The following is a 25,138-nucleotide window of genomic DNA, read 5'->3' on the forward strand; positions in this document are numbered from 1 at the left end:
TTGGCTGGGCTCACTGGCGGATCCGAGAGGGGGGGGGGGCATTTAGGGCATTTGGTGAATGTGTGCTAAAGATACACTGAAAGTATCGAGCTTGTACATCGTATGGTCATGTTAGGTCAAATCGTAATTCACATGTGTATTGGTCACGTCACTCACGTGTCATGGTCTATTTCTATCATACCTACATTTTAAATAAGTGTCGTCTGTGTCATCGATTCAATTTTCAGCTGCATACCTATAGCGAATTCAGGTCACTATTAGGTAAGAAAGGTGAAATTTTGAAGTTGATATTTTTTCAACAACAAAAAATGAGTATGAGAGCCAGTTTGATCTCAGAAACATGATGGTGCTATCTGTTATGGTGTACGATGAATGTGCTGAAAAGTAAAGTTGAATTGAAAATGGTGAGTTTTTTTCTATGATAAGATGTAAAAGCGGATAATTTGGTCTTTTTTAATATCGGGCTTAAACTTCCAAAGTAGGTACCTATGTCATCGGTGTGTACCTCCCTATTCTCACATATGGTCCGTTTTTTTTTCTCGAAAAGTCAAAAATTTATTGGTTAACATTTCAAAATTGTAGTTTTTGAGATTGTATATGTTACCTAAGATCATAAAGTGGTACAATTTTGAAAGTCAGACATAGCAGTTTTATAACCCTGAGTATTGTGAGTCCTCTCATACAAAGACATTGGTGCTAGTTAATAGGCTCTTGGTATTGCATCAAAATCAGCCGATTACGACGCCATGCTATGACATTTCCGATCGGCCCATAGTAACTACGAAGCTTTCCTTTGAACACAACGTGTTAACTTGATGAAGTCGAAGCTACTGAAAGTTATCGATGCATTCTCGATGCGTCGCGATGCATTCTGCGATTTAGAAGATATATTGCAGAAAACGGGAGAGGGACTCTGTAGCCCCTCCCCCAGTCATGCGCGGGCTATCACTTTACATAGCGACGCCGTGCAGTGTGTTTCCGTAAAGTTGTACATGCCTATTAGGTAATGTTAGCCCTGGATCTGATGTAGGTATATAAGCAATCGGCCAGTCGCGAGGAAGCAGTGGCTTATTTATCCCGGAAAATCCGTGTGGTGCTGGGTAGGTACCATTGGGCATTAATGACTGATCAGGGCAAAGGGAATATATTTCGTGAAAAATACAAAAATGATTTTAAGTTGTTTGTGATAATTTCATTAGCTGTAATAAACCATAACATCAGGCATTGTATTTCCCAAGTCTATCAATATTTATCGACTGATATGCTTAGCTTACCTATTTAACGAATTATGCACGTCGCATTGCATTTTGGCGAAACAGGAGCTAGCGAATCAGCGGTATCGAATAGGCATCAACACGTCGATGAATGAACGTAATAAAGCATGCCAAGACGGCGGGCACAGAATCCAGATATTCCCTATATCCTCCATAATCGGTGTAATATTGCAATTAAAAGTTCACCGATTATTTCATGAACGTCGATGGCAAATGTGCTGATTCCTCTCTCGCCAGCTATAGCTGCGTCGGGGCTATATGTAGCTGTGGGCTATATATAGCGGTCATATTATATCCCACACCAATCCCTTGGTAGACGGATACTCATAGTACCTGGGTAATATCGGACATATTCGATAGCGAACATATTCAACATATTAGAACATTAAAAAGCACTGCAGTATGTCAGGGAAATTGACACAACTTATCTCAATTGCACTGTGACTGATAATGCAATACTCAGGTTCGCCTTTTCAAACGGCTGGAATTGGTTCCTTGTCTCACTATTTGCTAATTCATCACAGAAGACATTCATAGATAAACGGAGCCTTTGAACGCCGACAATACGTTGTCAAACAGCGACACAGGATGTCGCTTTCTCTCAAAGAAGGGCTCTGCCTCGTCTTACCTACACTACTTCACCGCCCCACCAGTCTCTCGCCCGTGTCACCTCCAGTCTAACCACTCGTCCGCTCTTTTCCTGCTCTCGTTCCACGTCCCCGCCCCGCCCATCTCCCGTCTTTCTGGAGCGTTTCGGTGTTTTCACTGAACCAACGGCGCAGTACACAGCACGCCCCCGCGGCCGCCGCTCGCCGCTCCGAGACTTCGGCACATGTTCTATTCAGGCAGCCTCCTCTCCGCACCGGTCAGAGAGGCATTACCTGCCGCCTTTGGAGCGTATCGGGCCTCTGTCGGCCTCCCTCGAGACGCGATCGGCGGGATCAGATGCGAGCGTCGGCCCCCCAATTCGGTAACTCCCGTGCCGAGGGACGCCAGGTGGTTCGTATGCAGCCGTATCTTCGAGGGTGCATGTCTCCGCGTACTCCGCGATTGCACCGGACAGGCCGAACGAGCACACGAGTGTCACTCGGGAGTTAGATGAGTGAGCCGGTCTGGAGTTTGACGATACGGCCGCTCATCTGGAGTTGTTTGCCGGCTCGAAAGTTGACGTCCTCCGGGACACTCCTGTCGTCGCCGTGTTGTGGTCCTGAGCTGTCTCTCAGCGCCGATCTCCCGCGCTCAGTAGCTCAGCAGGGAGGAGCCGGGCGCTCGTTAGTTCAGTAGCTCAGCAGGGACGAGCCAGGCGTGTAGCGCATGAAGCGGGCCAGCAAGATCCAGGAGAGGCTGGCCGTGAGGCAGATGGTGACGCCCGTCCAGCCGATCTGCAGTGACCAGCCTGCCGGGCACACGCGCGCGCTGTTAAAACGCAGCAGCTCACCCCCTGACATTTCACCGAGTCTGTGAATCATCGTGAATCAAACGTCCACGGTATTGATCCAACTGCCGTTCGGTAAACACATGACCCGGCCGGTGCTCATTCGTCTGTGGCGATATCGGTCATATACCTACCAAACGGATCGCTGGACAGCCGGTCTAAAACGGTCCGTTTGGACACGGGCAATGTCGGCCACCAGAGCCGAATATTGCCGATGGCTAATAATCGTCAACTGACCGAGGGCGGCGGACCCAGTGCGACTGTTACGGCTCTGACTGGAACGTCGGTACTAAATCCAGGCGGCTCGAGGGAGCCGGAACACTGACAGAGAAGTTTCTATTCAACCCATTACCCGGCAAGCCCTGACGTTAAAAAAAGTTGCATCAGGTTGTCCGTGCATTGTAAATTGTATCAATTCATTCCACAAGCGTTCCACTAACCCAGGGTTACTTTTACAGGAAAAGTTGAGAGGGGGAATAAAGTTCGGGGCAAAGGCGGATCCAGGGGCATCTGAAAGGGGGTGGGCGGCAATGCCATTAGGTTTTTCGTTAGGATGTAGCCCGCAGAACTTTACCTACCCCCAAATCCTATTCTTTCCCCGGATTTCACCCACTTTATTTTGGAAGGTTGCCAAAAAATAATTTTGCTAAAAAATATACGTACCTACCTTGGCTGTAAGGGGCGGGGGAGGTCCCAACTTGACTGCGCCCTTGCAAATGCGAATCAGTAGTATCAATAAGTAGTATACCCCGGCCAAACATTAAGTAACGCCTTTCTAAAGAGAGAGGTTAGCCCGCGCCCTGATTGGAGGTCATTTTGGCCCCCATGTGGGTTTTTCTTGAAAAGTGAAAAACGGCGGCGCGCAGCGTCGCCAAATTTTTAGTACCTTACCGGGCATCAATTTGAAACCTTCACACAAACTTTCAAGTCTTATGTCACCTTATAGTAGGTCAGGAGTAATTGATCTCAAACTGTTCGAGCAAAAATGAGCAAAAAACATGAAATTCTTAAACGCTCACAAAACCTACAGTTAACGAGCAATTCCAAAGTTCTTTGTGTGGTCGTGTATGTAGAGAAACGACGGCGCTACAAAACTGCAACCTCTACAACTACAAGGTGGGCAGTGATATCCGAACAAAAACTAATGAAGCACAAAACTTGAATTATTACTATTAGTATTAGTGAGCAGTGAAAATTCCATTGGGAAAGCCGGCCGTGATGAGGTACATTTTTTGCGCCCTGCTCTGCATACAAAGCAGATGAACGTGAATGCTGCATAAAGAGAAAACATTTATTTATTATGCTTTGATGCCTATGGGACAAAAATAACGTTGTTTTTCCTTCAACGATTCCAGTTTGGAGGATGGTTAAACACGGCCATTGTCATATTGGGACAACAATTTTAGATGTCTGACCTAGGCGTCGATGTAAAAGTGAAAATAATCGTGAACAAATGGGTCGTTTCTGAGAAAGAACACAGAATATAAACGGGGGTCCAAAAGGAGGTCACCTTCTTTTTGCGTCAAAGGAGGGGCCATGGCCCCGTTGCCCTTCCCCTCCCCCTTGTATCCGCCTTTGGTTCGGAGCTATGTTTTAGGGCCTTGGTTCGGAGAGGTCATCCCGTCCCCCGCCGGTTTCTACGCCGACGCCTGTACCGATATGTCAGTGAGTGCGAAGAGACAAGACAAGAGATGGTACCACCGACCATCCGATCAGTTTCGGATCAAATCTGGACTTCCCGTTACACTAAACGTAAAATGGTTGGATGGAACCGAAAATTGAAAATTAACAATCATCTAAGCGCCAGCAACGTTGATTGATGACGAGAATCTGATTGACGATGACTATATAATCTGAATAGCGAATTGATTGAAAATGGGCTCAAAAATAAATTTGAAAGGGGGAAATTCCCCCTTCCCTCCCTAGCCGTTCAGACACGATTTGAAAGGGGGAGCGGAATTTTCGAAGGGGGGAAATTCCCCTCTTCCCCCCTTTAAAAGTAACCCTGCATTAACCACAGGTGACCTGAGCAGGCCAGACGGCGCCCTGGTCGACCTCTCCGAGCTGCCGGGTCCGGCCTCACCAGGCGGCGCTGCCGGCTCCCTGCCCGGCCCAGAGCTGAGACAAATGGCACCTCTCCGGACCAGCCGCGCCACACCGGCGCGGCGGGGCGCAGCCCGCTCACCTGGCTGGAACGTGCGGCTGTTGTAAAACTCACCTGGCTGGAACGTGCGGCTGTTGTAAAACTCGTGCGTGATCTGCGAGTCCAGCACCCCGCAGTCGCGCTTCGTTTTGCGCTTGAAGTGAATTATTGAGAAGCTGAAGGTGGAGAAAATGGCTGAAACAGACGGTGGTCGGTTAGCTGACGGCACTCCCAATCGGGACGAACTGACCCCCGGAACCGCCACTTTCCGAGCTAACTCAATGTCGTAAAATGACCAGTTGCAGGTGGCAGCCTGAATCGGTGATACCTGAAAGTCAAGGTCCGAGCGAAAGCTAATAAAACTTCCATTTGCCCTCAGAGGTAATGATTGGTTGAAGCCATCAAACAAATAACAAATAGGCTTTATTTCAATTGTGTCTAATAAGACCACCCATGGCTGATATGTTATGATTTCAATAAATCTTTAGGCAGCATCGACATTATAAATGGCAGATTTGTCAAACCATCCGGTTCTGACCAGGGTCCATCTCTTCGTTGTGCTATGTTTTCGATATGCATTTCATATAGCAACTTCCCAATACCTACCTACTAATGCGGTCTGAATATTGCAACATTACCGCGATCATTCTTAAGTTCATTGTGGTAGATACTTGCTTGCGTACATAAACGGCACCTACATATTTGTGTGTATGCGTTTAACGTTCGAATGACTGCTGGTACTTCCCGGTGATCTGACCCTGACGCTGTGAACTGAACCTGTGGCAGGATGCCAGCACGTGCTGGCCCGACACCGCTGACACTGTCATAAGTGTCACACAAATCAGCTGTCATCGGATGGAGCCAATCTCCGGCCCGCACAGGGGCTTCTGAACGATCTGGCCTCCTCTGAATTCCGACTCATTATAGAATTACTGCTCCACTATGTTGATAACGAGAATATCATGCCTTCATGTATACGCACAATGTTAGTCGTCCATTGCGCCTTACTAAAATGTCCCCGGTCATTACCTGCCCTGTTGTCACTACTGAGCGGCTATATTTGGCCCGATGATCTGACAGGTGAGCATTCTGACTTTAAATGATCATTAGCTTACAAATTTTATGAATATAAAATATTTTTTATCAATGTAAAATGTCACGTTGAATAAGGTATAGGTAGGTAAAAAAACGGCTGGCTGGTCGCCATCTCATTACAATGCTTTTGATAGAAACCCCACCCCCTGCGCACCCTCGCATCCCCATCATCAGTCATCTATGAATTACGAGCGGCTCCTAGAAGACTACCTACCCGTTCCTAGTTTTGCCGTCCTAGGAACCGGCCGTCTGAGGAGGTCGGCGCGTGCATACGCCGGCTCCATTACCTCTGAAATGAAACATCGCCTACCCACGGCAGACGGTCATTTGTCACCGCCGCATGACGAGCCCCCAGCCTCACGACCCGCGCAACTGGGGAGATGCACTGCCGCACCGGGCGGAACTGGCAGCATGAGCCCGCAGTCCGCGACCCGCGGAACTGGGGGGGGGGGGGGGGCTACTCCACGCTGGGCGGACAGGCAGAGCGTTGCATTGCCAGAGCTGTAGGTTTCATGTTGCTGGAGATGCCTCAGAAGCGGGCAGCTCAGAGGGAGACGGTCCGCGCTGGAAGAGGCGGACCGTCGTCGGTAGGAAGGAGCGGGTTGGAGTAGCGGAACATGTCGGGCGCCGGGACCGAGTCGCGGCCATCCGTCCGTCCGCTAATGACTCCGATAAAGGACTGGTGGCGGCCGCCGGCCGGTGTCGACCCGCGATCGACCTGCGGCGTCGGCTCGCGCGCGTGGGAGGGGACCGTGAGCCGGGTGTCACGCCGTGCCAGCCGGCCGCCGGCGCCGGCAAGGTCGCACCTGCCCCCGCCAGCCCCGCCAACCCCACCGATTGTCTCCCGAGCCCGGCGAAAACGACTCTATCGACCCTCTGTGAGCTCTGAAAATGGACAACAGCGATGGGCGCAGCGGCTTCCAGCGGCGCTGCTCCGCTATATTTAGACCTTAGAACTCATTCAGCGCTCTTTTGGCCCAAATTTAGCGCGCAAAGATAATGCTCTCAAGTATAGTGTTAGAGCCTAATACCTACATGAAGACGATCTGGACGGACAAAGCTATGCATGTGCATTCCTGTTCTTTTCTTCTTTTTTTTCGAGAATAAGTATCATTTTGGTGAAATGCTTGAACGAAGTGTCATGAATTTGAGATTCCTGTTAATTGTAAGTCAGCTTAAATACCACAAGCACCTACGTACATAATGCACACTGCCGTTAACGTCATTGCCTCGTTTCTAAGCGCGTGGTTCCCACAGGAATGTGTGTCGCGTATACTGACGACATTTATTTCCCGAAAGTGATATTAAATATGCATTTTGAATGTCCCATCGCACTGGGTGAGCATTCCTTCCAAAGCGATGGTTAGTACCACTTTAAGGTTAAAGAATGCTGGATCACGCTTAGCAATGATCACGCTGTATAACTGTGCAAGGTGCATAGTCAAAGGGAAGATTGCATTGAAAGTAACTACGGATGATGACAAAGTTCACGATACAAATACCGGGCGATCATTTACATCAAACAAACCAGAGTGACAGAACTTTCTCAGACGCCCACTTAGTGCGCGGTGAGCTACCGTCCGACGCACAAGACACACACACACATACAGATCAGGACGGACATGCCTTCGGAGGTGACGAGCGACGGCTGACTGGGCTGACCGGCCATCAGACACACAACTGACCTGTTATCAGACACACAACTGACCGGCCATCAGACGCACAACTGACCCGCCATCAGACACACAACTGACCGGCCATCAGACACATAACTGACCGGCCATCAGACCCACAGCTGACCGGCCATCAGACCCACAACTGACCGGCCATCAGACCCACAACTGACCGGCCATCAGACCCACAACTAACCGGCCATCAGACCCACAACTGACCGGCCATCAGAGACACAACTGACCGGCCATCAGACACACAACTGACCGGCCATCAGACACACAACTGGCCGGTCATCAGACACACAACTGACCGGCCATCAGACACACAACTGACCGGCCATCAGACACACAACTGACCGGCCATCAGACACACAACTGACCGGCCATCAGACACACAACTGGCCGGCCATCAGACACACAACTGACCGGCCATCAGACACACAACTGACCTGCCATCAGACACACAACTGACCGGCCTTCAGACCCACAACTGACCGGCCATCAGACACACAACTGACCGGCCATCAGACACACAACTGACCGGCCATCAGACCCAAAACTGACCGGCCATCAGAGACACAACTGACCGGCCATCAGACACACAACTGACCGGCCATCAGACACACAACTGACCGGCCATCAGACACACAACTGACCTGCCATCAGACACACAACTGACCGGCCATCAGACGCACAACTGACCCGCCATCAGACACACAACTGACCGGCCATCAGACACATAACTGACCGGCCATCAGACCCACAGCTGACCGGCCATCAGACCCACAACTGACCGGCCATCAGACCCACAACTGACCGGCCATCAGACCCACAACTAACCGGCCATCAGACCCACAACTGACCGGCCATCAGAGACACAACTGACCGGCCATCAGACACACAACTGACCGGCCATCAGACACACAACTGGCCGGTCATCAGACACACAACTGACCGGCCATCAGACACACAACTGACCGGCCATCAGACACACAACTGACCGGCCATCAGACACACAACTGACCGGCCATCAGACACACAACTGGCCGGCCATCAGACACACAACTGACCGGCCATCAGACACACAACTGACCTGCCATCAGACACACAACTGACCGGCCTTCAGACCCACAACTGACCGGCCATCAGACACACAACTGACCGGCCATCAGACACACAACTGACCGGCCATCAGACACACAACTGACCGGCCATCTGTCACCCGTACTGAATGTACACAGACGACAGGCCCATGTTGTGCCAATTTTAGCAGACCATCGCGCATTAGACGACCAGGACTGACCTGCCACAAGACCCTTACGGCTCACAACCGTTCCATCAGACCCTCGCGCCGCTGCCGGCCCGGACTGACCTGCCATGAGGTACATGAAGCCGGTGATGAGCACAGCCGAGTTCTGCTTCTGCAGCACGCCAAACAGTCCGACCAGGGCCGAGGCCACCAGCAGGATCAGGCTCACCAGCGCGCACGAGATGCTCAGGTTCTGCATCCCTGCAGCGACGAAACAAATACGTGGTTGGCGTTTTTACTGGAGGTCTTCCTCGATAAACTATAGAAATGGCATTAATTAACAAACACGAGTTTTTGCATAGTTTTCACACAGATCATATTCAGGCACCCCGCACCGTGTCAGAATCATACACATTAAATACGGCATACGCACAAATCCGTCTTTACATACGCCATTCATAAAACATTTATTATCTCCTTTTCACCATGGCAAAACACTGCATTGTTCATCGGCGCTCAGATGACGAGCATTGGGCCCTAAAAGCCCGCTGGCGATTTCGACAAAGTCGTACCGTCATAACAATACCTAACTGTTGGCTATTGGTCAGTGGCCTTAACCGACATTTTTAGTGTGTATCGCTCATTGTCGCAGTTAAACCAGCTGTAGATTGGAGCTAACAAGCAAATGAAAAGTAAGCCTACCTACAATTTTATTTCCATCACCCTCCAAATGCATTTTACAGTATCATAGCACATGCCAAAGTCTCGCTGAGAACCGTCCATATGAGGCTCGGAAGTTTTGTTGCAAATGAAGGTAAAACGACCCGTCTAATTTTTGCGCAATGTTCCAACTTCCTCTGCAATACCAGCGAGAGACAGACGTAATTCGATGTTTTAAGGCCCAAGTTTGCTGTGCCTAATCAAGAGTTCCCGAAGGAACGTGTAATTTTAGATGAGAGAGTTTGTTCCTTGGACGTTACGTCACCTTTACGTGCATGCAGCTTGAGTCGGACTCCTTGTGAACGAGCTGTAGAACCACGTCTTTTTTTGTCTCATTTTCCCAATGCAATGCCCCCATCCTGTCAACTGTGCGTCAACAAGTTTCGCTTTCCGTGCCAGCGTGCCCTCGTGCATGCTACAGCTGTAAAAATTACGTCACACCTAATCTGCAGGTGAACTACTTTAAAGGAAACACGCAGTTGACCGCTGAGACAGCAGGTAGCTCGCACGTTCCCAGTTTTGGGTCACAAACCGAGCGTTCAGCGTGCTCGTGTGCTGCCGCGTCCGGAGCAGAGCTGGCTAATGGGGGCCACCTCCGGACGGAAGGCCCCGCCGAGCCGCCCCACCGCCCGTTTTGCTGCATTATTAACGACGAGCCGTGAAGGCCGGCCACTTAGCGGCTGAGGGCGAACTCAGCGGGGATTAGACGGAAGACTGGAAAACGGGGGTGGGCGGCTGTAGTGGACGTATGGTGGTGGACGGTGGACTGTGGAGTGTGGATGGTATAAAGTGGACCGATGGACGGAATCCCGTCGGCGATGGACTGCGACGGTCAACACTGGATGGTGGATTTTTACAGACAAAGTTAAAGTTGGTATTAGAATGGCTAACCGAAGTGGGAATGGCGAACGATTGAAGAAGGCGTAGAAGCGTACACAACGAACAGAATAAATCTTCTTCTTTTTTCTTTTCTTTTTGCAAATTTCATGGCAAAGGTGGCAGGTGCACCTGACATTTTGGCTTCCAGTCCATCAATATGGCATGTTGACGGGGACAGGAAGCCCCTGCTGTCGTCCTCTGTGCACACAGGCCCGCCGGCACGCTGCGGCCGGCGCCGTGCCAGCCTCAGGTCGCTCCTGTCGTGACCTTTGACGTCAGTGGGGGAACAATGGACAGCCCTACACACGGCGGTAACGCACGGACAGCGGCGCATCCTGTCACCGCGACTGTCACATGTTCTATCCATGATGTGTTTGCAAAGACGAACACATTTATTACAGGTTCCGATATTGTTCAACACGTGCAACTTCTACATGTTGCAAGCCTATCTACTCTTGATCACTTACTGAAGCAATCCTAATGCGAGTTGTGACGTTTCCTTCGCTGATAACTGACGGATTGATATATTTGTAAGTACACCTACGAATTTACTCACTGTGTATACCGATAATCATTAATACAACACTACCTCCAGGCCTAAAAGAGTCATAGGGCTGTTCGGCTCACGGTCACCAATCAGGACTGAAAGCGTGACACGGTCGGTACAGACTATGGTGCCTGTACTGCGGCGTCGGCTGCCGATTCCCCATTAGGCTGATGGAGCGTCAGTACCATAGAAACTTTACCGACTGACGCCACTGCACTGTGCAAATGTACACGCCAGGGCACCAACTCCATGGCCAGATCCTGTCGTCCCTGTGGAGCTGTTTGCCAGAACCCTGACAGAAGCACATCAACCGTTTGAAATCCAATTCTGCCGGTGGACGAAGGTGGGTCATTTCCTGAGAAGGTGTGTGATCGAGGCGATAAGTGTGGTTATTAAATGAATGTTTTTTTTTTCGCAGAAGACTGGCGGCGTTACTTGTATGACGTCAATCTTGCCATGAATCTATTATCAGTTTTCAACAGTCTGCAGACCTCCTCCCCGGACCAAAACAATTAATGTGCAGGTGCTACTTCGTATATGTAATTTCCGACTACAAAAGTCTGCATTAGTTAATTGCAATCAAGGCTGCCATAAGATTAAGCCCACCTCTCCATTGATTGGGTCACACCTGGCCACCATTTTACGGTTCGTGGAGCTCCTCAATCCCCACCCGGCCCTCACTGTCCCTCCCCGTCCCACCAAACGGCTGCGGCCGGCCGCTCCAATCTCTCTAATTGGCCTACAGCTCGAGTGCCGGGAACCGTGCGGTCTGTAGCAGCTTACCAGCCTGTTCGGCAGCAGTGCTAACGTTATCACCGCGCTGGTTGTAGCGATTAGAGTGGTAATCTGCCACAACACTCACTCATCCGGAGCGGTGGCAGGTGGGTGAGGACGAAGGACGGCTTATTCCCGTGCCATATTCCGTCACGACACTCTGTTGGCTCAGACCAGTTGAAAATGGTGTAGCGCAGGTTGGATCAATGCAACTCAGGTCCCACACTGTGATATCAGGCCTGACATCCACACACAAACCTGTGGGGCTTCTACTCATTCATCAGTTGATTTCCGGGTGAAGCCGGTGTGCGTTCCGGTGCCGTAGCACAGCTTCTAGTGGTCTCTGTCTCCTTGTCAGGGGTCAGGAGTCGGGGCGGTTCGCTCCGTGCGTGCAGGCCGGAATCGACACACCTGCGAGCTCGGCCTTTCCCAACGGCCACCGAGTCAACAGCAGGTCCACGGTCAAACTGTCGGCTAGTCCATCCAACGGGGGAGGGACGGTGGCCCCTCAGCGGTGGCGAGCGATGTCCCCCGAATATCGATCCGTCTCGACCTTGCCGGGGTTCCGTCAAAGCGTCCGAGGGATTACTGTCATTATTTGGAGGTCGCAGAATCGTTATCGGCTGCGCTTGTGAGTTTACTAGGTGTGAACGTTGACGTCTGTAACTATTAGGTATGGGGTTTTGCGGAAGGACAGAAGTTTGACATGTGCTGTGAAATGCACGATGAACATCCGCTGTGTCACCCAGTGTAGCGACCAACTGTCAGCGACGGCCCGGCTGAAAGTTGGAACACTCGCCGATGTTCATCGGTCGCTAGTGACCACTTTGCGCTTATGAACTGGCCCGGGGCTGCGCTGGGTGACGGGGTTACGACTGGGCCGTGCAAAGGTCACTGCCGGGTCGGCGTTCCGAGGGGCGCGCGGTGCTGAGGCGGCAACTGCCCACCAGTGAACGATGGACGGTGGACGGTACTGAGGCGGCAACTGCCCACCAGTGAACGGTGGACGGTGGACGGTACTGAGGCGGCAACTGCCCACCAGTGAACGATGGACGGTGGACGGTACTGAGGCGGCAACTGCCCACCAGTGAACGATGGACGGTGGACGGTACTGAGGCGGCAACTGCCCACCAGTGAACGGTGGACGGTGGACGGTACTGAGGCGGCAACTGCCCACCAGTGAACGATGGACGGTGGACGGTGCTGAGGCGGCAACTGCCCACCAGTGAACGATGGACGGTGGACGGTGCTGAGGCGGCAACTGCCCACCAGTGAACGATGGACGGTGGACGGTACTGAGGCGGCAACTGCCCACCAGTGAACGGTGGACGGTGGACGGTACTGAGGCGGCAACTGCCCACCAGTGAACGATGGACGGTGGACGGTGCTGAGGCGGCAACTGCCCACCAGTGAACGATGGACGGTGGACGGTGCTGAGGCGGCAACTGCCCACCAGTGAACGGTGGACGGTGGACGGTACTGAGGCGGCAACTGCCCGCTGGACGGTGGATGGTGGGCAGCGGACGGTCTACTGGTCATTGGGGGTGCATAGGGGGGGGGGGAACATTCATTCTGGCCAGGGTTCATAATGTCCAGGGTACGATATGCCCAGTGTCGAAATGGCCAGTGCCTTGAATAGGCCAGAGTTCATAATGTCCAGGGCTTGCATGGTCCAAATGCGGCCAACTGGCTGCAGATAGGGTATATTCAAAGAGGCCAGGGTTCATAATGTCCAGGGCACGATGTGTCCTGTGTTCGAAATGGCCAGGGTTCATAATGTCCAGGACACGATGTGTCCAGTGTTCGAAATGGCCAGGGTTCATAATGTCCAGGGAACGATGTGTCCAGTGTTCAAAATGGCCAGTGCCTTGAATGGGCCAGAGTTCATAATGTCCAGGGATTACATAGTCATTGAAAGTGACGTCATTATGTAAAAACACGGAACCAGCTCAATGCGAAGCAGTGCAGTGCCGAAGGCAATGCCTTAGGAGAGATTACAGGCAATAGTAAATCAAATATTTTTAGGTTAAGTGGTTATGTATCTGGCTTCAGGCCGAAGGCCTGAAGCCAGATTGCCGAAGGCCTGAAGCCTGATGCATAACCACTTAACCTAAAAATATTTGATTTACTATTGCTTGCAATCTATTCATGCGAGAAACTATTTCCTTATCCCCGGTAGGCAAACATCATTACCTTAGGTTAGGTTAGGTTGGGTTAGGTTAGGTTAGGTTAGGTTAGGTTAGGTTAGGTTAGGTTAGGTTAGGTTTGGTTTGGTTTGGTTGACTGTGTAATCCCTGGACACTATGAACTCTGGCCAATTCAAGGCACTGGCCATTTTGAACACTGGACACATCGTGCCCTGGACATTATGAACCCTGGCCATTTCGAACACTGGACACATCGTGCCCTGGACATTATGAACCCTGGCCATTTCGAGCACTGGACACATCGTGCCCTGGACATTATGAACCCTGGCCTCTTTGAATTTACCCTATCTGCAGCCAGTTGGCCACATTTGGACCCTGCAAACCCTGGACAATATGAACACTGGCCAATTCAAGGCACTGGCCATTTCGAGCACTGGACACATCGTACCCTGGACATTATGAACCCTGGCCTAAATAATACGCACCCGCATAGGGGGTGATCGGAAGAATTTCTTCTTTTATCTGTCTTTGGAATTGGCTTTTTACTGGGTACGACTGACGTTGCTGGTTTTGATTATTTTTTTCCGGAACGTTCTGGCCCTTCCTGTTGTTTTTAAAACTTTCTGTAACCTCGGATCTTGACTCTGACTTGACTCCAAAAAGTGTCCAAAGAACACCGCCTGTTACCAGCCGCAACGCGGTTCAGAAGACGAGACAGAAGCGTTTCGTCGGTCACCGGTGCAGCGCTGCAGGTAAGTCCATGGACTCTAAATAACGGCTGCACACCTGGCATGCTCTCACATATAAATCAGCCATTCACATGGAACGCCTCTAAAGTTATTGCTAGTACAAATAAACTGGAGAATTATAACCGTCAGCGGTGCTCTTTGCCACCTCCCTGTGTGAAAGGCCAACGACCGGCACACCTGGTACAGCGCAACATAAACATTCCATGTCACACATAACATTACCGTAAAACATTGTCAGATAGAGGTGTTCCGGGTACCACCGCCACAGCCGTGCCGCTACACACGCAGCCGCTGAGACCAGGTAACCCCCCCCCCCCCGGCCCGGTCAGGTGGTCGTGACCACAGACATTTCTGGCGCGCCGCCGGTCGGCGAAGCCGGTCGATTGCTCGTCATCCTACCGGGGGCGGCTTGTTGACGCCGCAGCGCGCCGTCATCGGCCCACCCGATCGGGGGTGAGGTAGTACGGCCATTTACCGTGGGCGCCGCGTGCATTTAGTCACGTGCCGGGCAGCGCCAGCCGCCCCATCGGACAGCAGCCGTGACGCTTCTATCGTCAATAAGGCTATTCACGCCGATTGAAATGTACCAATATCCGGCAGATGGTAGGGCGAGGTCAACGGGGACGAATGAGTATGGTATTTTGTGCTCCCTCGTAGCATTCGGAAATAAAAATTAGTGTTGAGGTAAATGTTGAGGTTATTGATTCATAAGAGTTATTGGTCGCAGTGCATTTCATTCTTTGCGTTTACAATTCAATCTCATGAAAATATTTTGAGGTTGGTATATTCTGTCAGTTTTGGGCATGTTTTGCAATTTTGAAAACAGACCGACATCAACACATGTAATAAATAAGTAGGTATTTCAAGTTTTCAACCAAATCATGTATCTCACTTAAAAAAGACGGGTGGTTGCAAATCTTTGAAAAGGTTAATGTCCTGGACCCGTGCTGGACCGGTACAAAAAGTCACCACTGCACACGCGTGCAGCTGCTCCCTCGTTCCCTCCCTTTGCTCTTCCGGTTCCGAGGGAGCACCTTGTCCAATGTCCATTACCACTGCAGTCACCCACCCCTGAGACGACTGGCCCAGCGGCGGGACTCCCGCCGAGCACCGGTGGGACCGCCGCGGGCACATCGCACCCCGTCCGTCGGCCGGCGACCATTCGTCACCATTAGCCGAGCTCAGAATACGCCGGCGTCTCGCCTGATCGGCCAGACCCACCCTGTGACCTGGCCGAACAGAGGCCCTGAACAGCGGACCGGTGAGTGGAGTGGGCACACCCGGGCACCCAGCTGGGCGCCTGAGGGTCCCGTCGTCACATGTGACCTTTCAGTGGATCGTGCTGCGGAAGGTCGACATCAAAGCCAGAGATTCTCACAGAGTTTCCGGTCTCCGGTAGGCAAGTTCAAGGGGAATGGCAGGTGGCTTTCATTAGCCATATTAATTATCACGGCTTTTCTCCGAAGTTCCCTGCGCGGACTGATTGAGCGTCCGTTCGCTGCTCTTTGTTGGGCCTCGGGCTGCTGCCATGGCACTTTGTTGGAGCGCCGTGGGCTGCCGCAGCTTTGTTGCGCTGCTGGCTGTCGCGACTCTGTTGGCCCGCGGGTTGTCACGGTTCCCCGCCGGCTCAGGACGCGGTGGTTCCGCGCCACCGGCACCTCGCGGAGCCGAGTTACGAGTCGCTGAATGGCTCACCGAGACGGTACAGCTCGTATAAATGTCCGGCCGAGCGGGCAGTACCGCGAACTGTGCCCGACTCACTGCAGCAGGCCACTCGGGAAATCAACATCGCCAGTCACCTGGCGCACCGAGGAGCTCACAGCCCGCTGAAACTGTCAGCGCCGCCGTCACCGCCAGGAACCGGCCCACTCAGACTCCGCGGTAGGTCTCGCCGTCACTGGCTCAGCTCACGTGCCACTGCATTTGGAGGCCGGGTCGTGGGCGCTTAGCACGGCTGTTCGGCCGTTTGGAGACGGCTATGCGGGCATGCCTACAATCTAAATGTGCTTAGTTACAGCCAATTTGGTGTTCACCGACCACTGGCAAAGTCATTTGTTTGATTCCTACATAGTAAAATGTAAATGAAAATCATGTTAGTTATAAGCAACAAGGTCGGGCTTTTGACATTTAAAAGTTGTTGATCATGGATCACTATAAAGCCCGATTGAGGCATTCCTACATCACGAGGTTGTGTCCTCAGTTCGATCCAGACGGGTGCCAATACAGTTATCAGCAACTGACGGCTGCCACCACACTGCATAGCGCATTCAGCCCGATATCACCGTCATTTTACGGCTTCATGGCCATCTTACAGCTTCCATAGCCCATCCTAGCATCATTGCCGTCCGAAAAACCTCTGAATCCAGTTTTATGGAGTCTCTCTGACTGCGACCTGACAGGAATACATTTTCGCAGTCTCTAAACTGGCGGCGAGTACATTCCCATCGTCCCGCCATTTACTGTGAATCCAGTCGTTTCGTAGCCCGGTTGCTCACTGTGAATCCAGTCGTTTCGTAGCCCGGTTACTCACTGTGAATACAGTCGTTGGCGGCTACTTACTGTGAATCCAGTCGTTGACGGCTACTTACTGTGAATACAGTGGTTGGCGGTTACTCACTGTGAATTCAGTCGTCGGCGTTTACTCACTGTGAATCCAGTCGTTTCGCAGCTCTCCGCGTGACAGCAGCTCCGGAGACAGGTAGTTGGTGCACATGGGGTGGTGGAAACCTTCTTCGCGCAGTGTCCGCCGCTGGCTCTCTGTCGCACACACAGAACGAGGTGAGCTGGGAGGACACTGGACTGGACAGGGCACGACTAAAACGGGCCGACAGAAGCGTGTGCGGGCTCTGGTATCGCTAAATGTTTGATATGACAGCGTCAGAGAAACTCGGCAACCACAAGTCGTCTACATAAGTACCGAGTGAGCCACTACGTGTATAAGCAAATCATAATCACTCTATAAGCAAATCATAAACACCAAGAAAATATTACTTATCCTTTATAAGTAGTAGGTACCGTGCAAATAAATATCCTTCCCTAAGAAAACGATCCACCTTGGCGCGCGAGCAAACAGATACGTGAAAGGTTCATATACCTGCCCCTAGATGGCTCTAGTGTCAGCCGCCTGCAGTTATGCTGTGCCGCATTACACCCGGCGGGCCGCCAACCCCGCCCGTTGCGCGCAGCTCGGTCTGTCGTCAGGCTCCAGTTCTCAGCGCTCTAATTTTAGCGTGTTTCACAATTAAAATTCTGAAAGCGGATTATCACTGGGCAACAGGACGGGTCCAAATTGGGAGCGGTGTCTCGGAGTTTGTCCGTCTCGTGTCTCAGTGCCGTTATGTACCGGTGTCGTTCTGAGCGGCGACCCTTACCGCCGCTCAGTGGTGAAAGTTTGCTGCGCCTTCCGACCGGGACGGTCGTGCTCCTCTGCCATTTATGAGCTCAGCCTCTATCGGAGAAGTTGGCCGCAGCTTAACGAACTCGTCTGCCCCTCAGCGAAACATCCCGCCGGGCTGGGCTGGCGTCCCCACGCTAGGCTTACACCAGGTCGTCTCCTCAAACAACCTCGCACTTTTCAGCAATAGATGATATCTGGGCATTGCGCTTCCATAGTCATGCTTTTGCGGTTTTACTCTGGCGCATCGTGTCTGGTGGATAAATGCAAACTAAGCTTCTTCTTTTTTGCTAGAAACCGAATTAAGACCGATTGCTAGCATTAGACGAGCAGGATTATAGGTTGTGCAGTGTACCTACACACTCTTTTCTTTACCCATTGAAAAGAAAGAGGTCAACAGCATAATACACAACATTTTTCCTTGATTTGTTTTTCCCTTTGCACTCAGAAGGCAGCCTTCCATATTGTATGTCGTGGCGTGAGGTAAGTCGTTGGCTGAGATTAGGCATGGGAAGGGAGTATTCAGCTCCCGCCAGGAGGGGGAGGAGCTACCCTCGCCAGAAAGGGGAGAGGTCACCTCCCGGTCGGTCTCCGGGCGAGGGTCGTCCGTCGGTCGGCCGAGGTGGCGGTGATGACACCCTATCTACAGCGACGGTCGGTGACGGAGGGTCCGGACGGGACGCCGCGCATCAACGGGAGTGACAGACGATCCCCGCCCGCCGCTCGAGGCGGTCGGGATGAACTGTGCTCAGTGAGAGCGGAGACTCGACAGCGGCCGACAGCGGGCGGTCCGGAATGCAACCCGCCTGCTGCACTGGTGGATTAGTTGTACGGAATTGGATTGACCAGGAATGAAAAGTTCTTTCCCATTTTAACACTGATATCATTTCAGCTATTCGTTGCGGGTGAAATGATCATCACGAAGTCACTCAAAAATTTTCAGGCACACCGGATCATTGCCAAGACGTCCTCCCTAGATACCTTGGGAGCTTATTGAGTGAGCTGGTCAGGGCGCCCTTCACATTCCACAGTCAGTTCTCGCTGACCCGTCTCACCGAATAGCCGGCTCGTGCTTGCCTTCGTATAGGTGGTTCAGTTTGACACGCCACAGGCCTAAGGCCATGCCGTTGACCTATGCTTCATCGTCCTAATGCCATGGGTTTAAGTATTCACGCTTTCCTCAAAAAGGTCAGACTTTTGACCCAGCGAATATTTCTACGAATAGTACAGCAGTGAACCGTGCATTTTCCACGCCAGAGTAGCGAGGAGCGTCGCATGCAGCAATTATAACTTTCTTTTACGAAAGCTGGAGCATGAAAAGTACACGTCTGAAGTCAAACAGGTACCAAGATTTTTTGGAAAGGTAACACTAATTTATTATAGACGTGTTCTTGATAGTTGTGAAAATGTGAGCCCTTTACCTTTGCATTATAAAAACAAATGATCGTTTAGTAATTTTTTATTTTCTTTTACCTCTCTCACCTCTTAAGAATCAACAATAGGGGAATCACTGAGAACGATGGGGCACAAAGAGTTGAAATAGTTTTTAGACGCAAACCGTTCATAGACCCAAGCGGGTGAGAAATATGGAGAAGTGTAAAATGTTATTAAAAGACATTTTATAAGTCTATGTGATAGCAACAATGGTTGTTAAAGTTAACCTTCATCCAGTTATAATTTCTCGGCCTCCATCCCCTAATGCTTTTCTGGTAAACTGCTACTGATATAATTTTACAGCCACACGTCTCATGGCCGCATTTCTGCTCGTTTACCAGTAGTTTGTCATCGTGCCACAAGGAGCAATTTTCTTTATCATTAATCAGAGTGTTCCTCGCTGCACTTTAGGCCAATGCATCCCTTGAGAAAGAAAGTAATCTTCGCTGCAGCGAAGCGAGGTCAAGGATTTAAGACGACAGATACATTTTAAAGATGTTGTTTGTAACAATCTGGCAGCATTAATAAGCGGTATTGCAGCGAAGCATGCAGGTGTGTTTATTTCGTGTTTTGATTTGGATTGAAGATTAAGCTCAAATGATTTCATTCACAACGGATGATTTTTCTCCACTGTTTACAGCCATTAGCAGAGCACTATAGCGGCGCCGTACGTCCCATTTCGCAGCACGGTGTGAGCGCTGGCACCCCGCCCGAATTCGGTGTCACGTGACTGTGATTATTCGCCTTATCGGGTGACATCCACGCCGACTATTGGAGCGGCCAATCCGAGTTCCACAGTCTCGTGGCGCCGCCATTGGCCCTACATTGGCCGCGGGCCCTGCCGATTGAATACCCTGCCTGAAACGGCGCCGGACCGGCCGGCCGTCCGACGGCTCTCAGAGCCGTATGCCGACGGGACGCTTCAAAGCCCGCCGAGGCATTGAGACGGAATGAGCTAAATGAATCCGATTTTCAGGCATTATGGCCACGGAGACATCCGAGTCCCAGAGACATTAGACGTGACGTAAGCTCGGCGCCACACATTTGATCGGATTCAATTCCAGAGATAGTGCGCGATGTTCCTAGTACATACAATGCACGGTGGTTGCATTATAACTGCTTTGCGATGCTTAGACACGTGTGTTTTGTGAGCTAACGTGATTTGTTGTGGGCTTGGCTTTGAACCAGAACGGATGTTCTGTTCCAAAGCCAATAGGTGAACGGTACCAAATTGATCAGTATTGAATGCTCCCGAAAATGGCAATACTTTACCTCCGCGTGGTTTCTTTTGGTAAAAGCCGTAAGTTAAGCAAACGTCCATTTATTGACAAACAGATAGATACGTGGGATATAGGTATGGAGACGCACTGAGCCCAGTTCTGGAGACCAGTCGGCAAGAAAAGAAACCTATCATAGGTTCTCGAAGAGCGTTAGTCCATCGATTCCAATGATTTAACTTTGACTGTGTCTGACCGTGCCAGATAAAAAGCCGACAGAAGAAGTCCACATAAGCCAGCGCAATTTGCAACCGGCGGGAGAAGCACGGCAGCCCTGTTTCCTGCTGTGTTGCTGCGCGCAGCTCGGGTAATTATCCGGGGCAGGGAGCGCGTGTTGCTGCCGATCGGCCACTGAGAGATTGGCCGTGTGATATGCATACTGCATGGCGTCAGGGATCGATCCGACGGATCAGGACGGCCCCCCGCCGGCGATAGAGACAACGCCGACAGACTCGCACCTCGTCACCGGGCCGATATGGGGTGATTAACACCATTGTGAGCAGACTACCCACATTGTCTGCGATAAGCTCGGGCGGTGTCAGGTATAGGAAGTCGGTTATTGTACCTACCTAAGTTTCCAATATCTTGCAAATAGACACTTAACTATAGTACCTATGAATTCTCTGATCAGCATCTTGTAGCGTATCTGCTCACTCATGCTTAGTATTTCTTGTAGAGAAACATTTTCACAAACAAAAAAAAAAAAAACAAAAAATAGGCAACAAAGATTTAGTGACCCGGCTGCCCTATCACTCCATACGCTAATCCATTCCACGCTAATCTAGTCGATCAGGACATGTGCACCTGTCGGGAGGAGGAAAAAAGAAGTGGCAACAAGTTTTGATACTCGTAGCTGGACCACGCTGTGCCGAAAACGAATCACCTTTTAAGTGCGTACAGATACACACACTTTTATACAGACATAGATTTCCCTCGCCAGACAGCGATCGCAGCAACACGGTGTCCTGTGCCCCTCTCACCTGACAGAGACACGCATAGCGTCCAGATTTCTCGCCCGACAGAGACACGCAGAGTGTCCAGATTTCTCACCTGACAGAGACACGCAGAGTGTCCAGATTCCGCCGTTCATGGGCACCAGGAAGACTGTTTTGTTGTCGGGCTGCTCGCCGTCAATGGTGACCACGCCCACCTGGTCGTCCAGTATCCATTCCAGACTGAAATCACACAGGAGGTGGTCAGTTATGGACAGCTATTGATACAGACGGCCCCACAGACCGACCCTCACGAACCGGGGAGGCGTCTGGGACGGCCATGGATTCAATAACCGACAGCAGCCGTATCAACTATTTACAGGACCCTGCACCGTAGACGCTTATGGAATAAAGACAGTCCTACTTTAAAAGTCTGAGCATGCATGAACCATACTAATGTATTTACCAATAAATCACAGCTGGACATGGGCAAACCTAAGTGGCACAATTGAGGCGCATGTGCAAGGTTGATTGTTACTGGGTAGTGATACCTATAATTGTTATGACTTTCTAGTTTCGAGCAACTAGACTGAACGATTCATTCTTTTTTCAAGGTTGCGCTGCAGTTGCACGGTTCTGAGTAATAACTGCGGTCTACGCATGATAGAAAACGCAAGAGAGAAAGGAATAAAGGGCAAAATTAAGTGGGAAAGAAGAGAGAAAGAGATGGAGAGGAAATAGAACGATGTTGATGTCTTTGATTCGACACAACGACGCCTATTCCCTCGTATTGAGCTACATGATTTATGTTGCATGGTATCTGCAACAACGTGGTCAGTGATCTCGTACTTTGTCGAATTACGGAAGGCAATTTCTTTCAAGTCCTGGAGAATTCCTCGACGCAGAAGTCGGCACAAGACTAATGTTTCGTTCCCGGGGGAGAACCGGAGCGACCGTCAGTGACAAAGCGACTGCGTTTGTAAACGGTCCCCCGGCGAGGAGACGGTAGTGGACGAGCGACAAACTAGACCGTGGCCGAGCCGAGACGAAACGCCGGCCGCGCGCTGCCGTCTCGACCAGTACAAAGATCAAAGTAAAAACACATTTCACTACGGTTCAATATATTAAATGGTTCTATAGAACCATTTTGTCATACGCGTTGAACCACAAGCTATCAAGTTATTACAAACCAATATTCAAATGACCTCCAAACACCCGCCCAGGCCGCCACCTACCACTACCGCCCGCCGGACCCGCGTCCGGCCGCCGAGGGCCGGCCGCCCTGGCACGCGCCGGGACCGACTGACAGAGCCCGCACCGTACGGCGCCGTGGCACGCGATCTCGACACCGTCGCCGGCCAGCGGAAATCACTGCCCCGTCACTGTTGTACCCGCAAACAACAACAGTCGGAGTTGATGCGGTAGTTGGACGAGCTGCGTGCCTCTTAAATTTGTTATGATCGGCTGAGTTCCGAGAGATTTCGAGGGTTCCATAAGAGAATCTTTGGCGTATTTGTATCCCAGAATAGCAATGTGCATCGGAATTTCTATCCTATTCTGTTTCTGTCCTAAGCTTCTGCTGCCCAACAGATGAATATAAACAGTAGGTATGAAGCGTATGAATTATGTAATGCTTGATCATGACCTATTTAGGATCAGGTCACCGGATATGCAGTATTCTAGGTCAATTTAAACGGTACCTTGGAATATGCAAGCTGATCACACAAAAACCTTCTACCAGAATATGCTAGACCTGAGTAGCTGCTTCATTGTTAACGGCTACTATTTTGGTAAACATAAGTCATTGCTTAATTTCATCTCCGATGTCTCCCATTCCATTCCTGCCCGTCCCGCTGCCCTCTCAGACCGACCTGTGCGTGCCGTTCAGGCCGTCCACGGTGCGCTGCACGCTGGCCCGGTCGAACCGGATGATCTCCCAGTTGTCGGTCAGCTCGGCGTACGTGAGCAGCAGCGTGGCGGCCGTAGTCAGCAGCAGCGTGAACACCAGTAGCAGACACGCCGGATGCATGGGCAGCGGCGGGGGCGGCGCTGGCACCGGCGCCCGGCCGCGCGCCCCCGGCGGCCCTCCCGACAGGCACCGGCGCCCCGGCTGACTCCCAGCTCCCGGGGGTCCCTGACAGCCGCGGCGCCCAGGAGACGACACACAAGTAGCTGGCGTTCACAGCGGGTGACGGTACCCGGACAGGGGACAGAAGAATGCGGTGGACCGTCCCAACTACGGAGTTTGGGAGGGAGTACCTATTTACGGCGGGGATTGCTCAGGAACGTGTGTATGATGGAAAGTGTGCCGCGGGTCACAACTCACAGATCAGCACTCGGTTAGTGGAGGGGCTAAAAACATTTTTGTTCGCACCACGGAACAGCACCGTGCCACACCACAGTACCAGTTTGCACCAGTTCACAGCGGCTTCGCTACTGCGCCCCGGCGCTCAGTACCGTCACGGCTTCGTCGGCCCCCGGTCCTGTCCCTGTCGCCCCTCGCCGGTCCGTGCGACAGCGACGCCCGCCGGCTACTACCGCGATCCGCCCGGGGCCGCGCCGCGCCGGCCGACACCGACCGACTCGACTTACCTGACCCGAGCTGTGACGTCACAGGGCGGCCCGCCGGACAGGGCAGGTCGGCCCGCCGGACAGGGCAGGTCGGCCCGGCCGGCCCGGCCCCCGTATGGTGCACATGACCTGTGTGTCTCGGAGGATCGTGGACTGCGTAGTGTATAGGGGACTAGAGATGTCAATCGGATACCAACTTTTTGGCATATACCGATACCAAAACGATATCAACTTGGTATTTGGTATTTCAAGGAGAATGCATTTGGGGCGGTGGTATTAGCCGTTTTCATGACGGCCATCTGGTACTCAGTTGGTGTAGATTAGGTGCACGTTTAGTGTAGATTTGGTGAAATTAGGTTCATTGTGTTCACTCCTTCGCCCCATTGGGGGGGGGGGGGCATATGTTACCACCCTGTCGCGTTTTTTGCGTGTGAATAAAAAACCGCGGCGCTAGCGCCGCGCCGCTTGGAGTAGCTTTTTGCACATCAATTTTGGACAATGTGTGAAATTTTTGACCCCAAATTATGTCAGGTCAGGTCAACAGGTCAAGTTAACTGACCAAGGCTAAAAAAGTTTGCAATCATGTCAAGCCTGCAGTGTTTGTCACAGAGGTTTTAAACTCGGTGGATTGCATGATGTTATGGGTGCCTACAATTTGTATATCTCGGATTTTTTATATGCGTGACCTAAGGTCAGGTCAGTGGCGTGACCTTTCCATTATAAGTCAATGGAGAAAAACGAAAATGCCTCTAGATCCGTGTGTACGCATAGGAACAGTCCAAATATTTCAGTATCATAATGATTTGGACCACGCGTGACGACGCGTGCTGATAGCCTCTACAAAG

At 51.4% G+C, this 25,138-nt stretch overlaps 1 protein-coding gene across 1 annotated transcript; it reads right to left on the reverse strand.

Moving 5' to 3' along the window:
• Nucleotides 1-1,101: 1,101 nt before the first annotated feature.
• On the reverse strand, nt 1,102-24,261 carry LOC122383264. The gene is made up of 6 exons (XM_043369519.1): nt 23,594-24,261; nt 21,841-21,965; nt 17,332-17,442; nt 8,993-9,130; nt 4,928-5,047; nt 1,102-2,670 (listed from the first exon to the last, which is right to left on the reverse strand). The coding sequence occupies exons 1-6, from the start codon at nt 23,749-23,751 to the stop codon at nt 2,552-2,554; spliced, it is 771 nt and encodes a 256-aa protein (XP_043225454.1). The 5' UTR covers nt 23,752-24,261; the 3' UTR covers nt 1,102-2,551.
• Nucleotides 24,262-25,138: the final 877 nt, after the last annotated feature.

This window comes from Amphibalanus amphitrite, unplaced genomic scaffold, assembly GCF_019059575.1.
Source record: "Amphibalanus amphitrite isolate SeventyFive unplaced genomic scaffold, NRLGWU_Aamphi_draft 000159F_arrow, whole genome shotgun sequence".
Classification (NCBI taxonomy): domain Eukaryota; kingdom Metazoa; phylum Arthropoda; class Thecostraca; order Balanomorpha; family Balanidae; genus Amphibalanus; species Amphibalanus amphitrite.

Excerpts from the sequence above, each read along its gene's own strand:
- LOC122383264 (XM_043369519.1), bottom strand. The coding sequence starts at position 23,751 with ATGCATCCGGCGTGTCTGCTACTGGTGTTCACGCTGCTGCTGACTACG. Across the intron at positions 21,966-23,593 it reads GGCCTGAACGGCACGCACAG|TCTGGAATGGATACTGGACG; the intron begins GTCGGTCTGAGA and ends GTGTGATTTCAG. Across the intron at positions 9,131-17,331 it reads GCGAAACGACTGGATTCACA|GGATGCAGAACCTGAGCATC; the intron begins GTGAGTAAACGC and ends TCGTCGCTGCAG.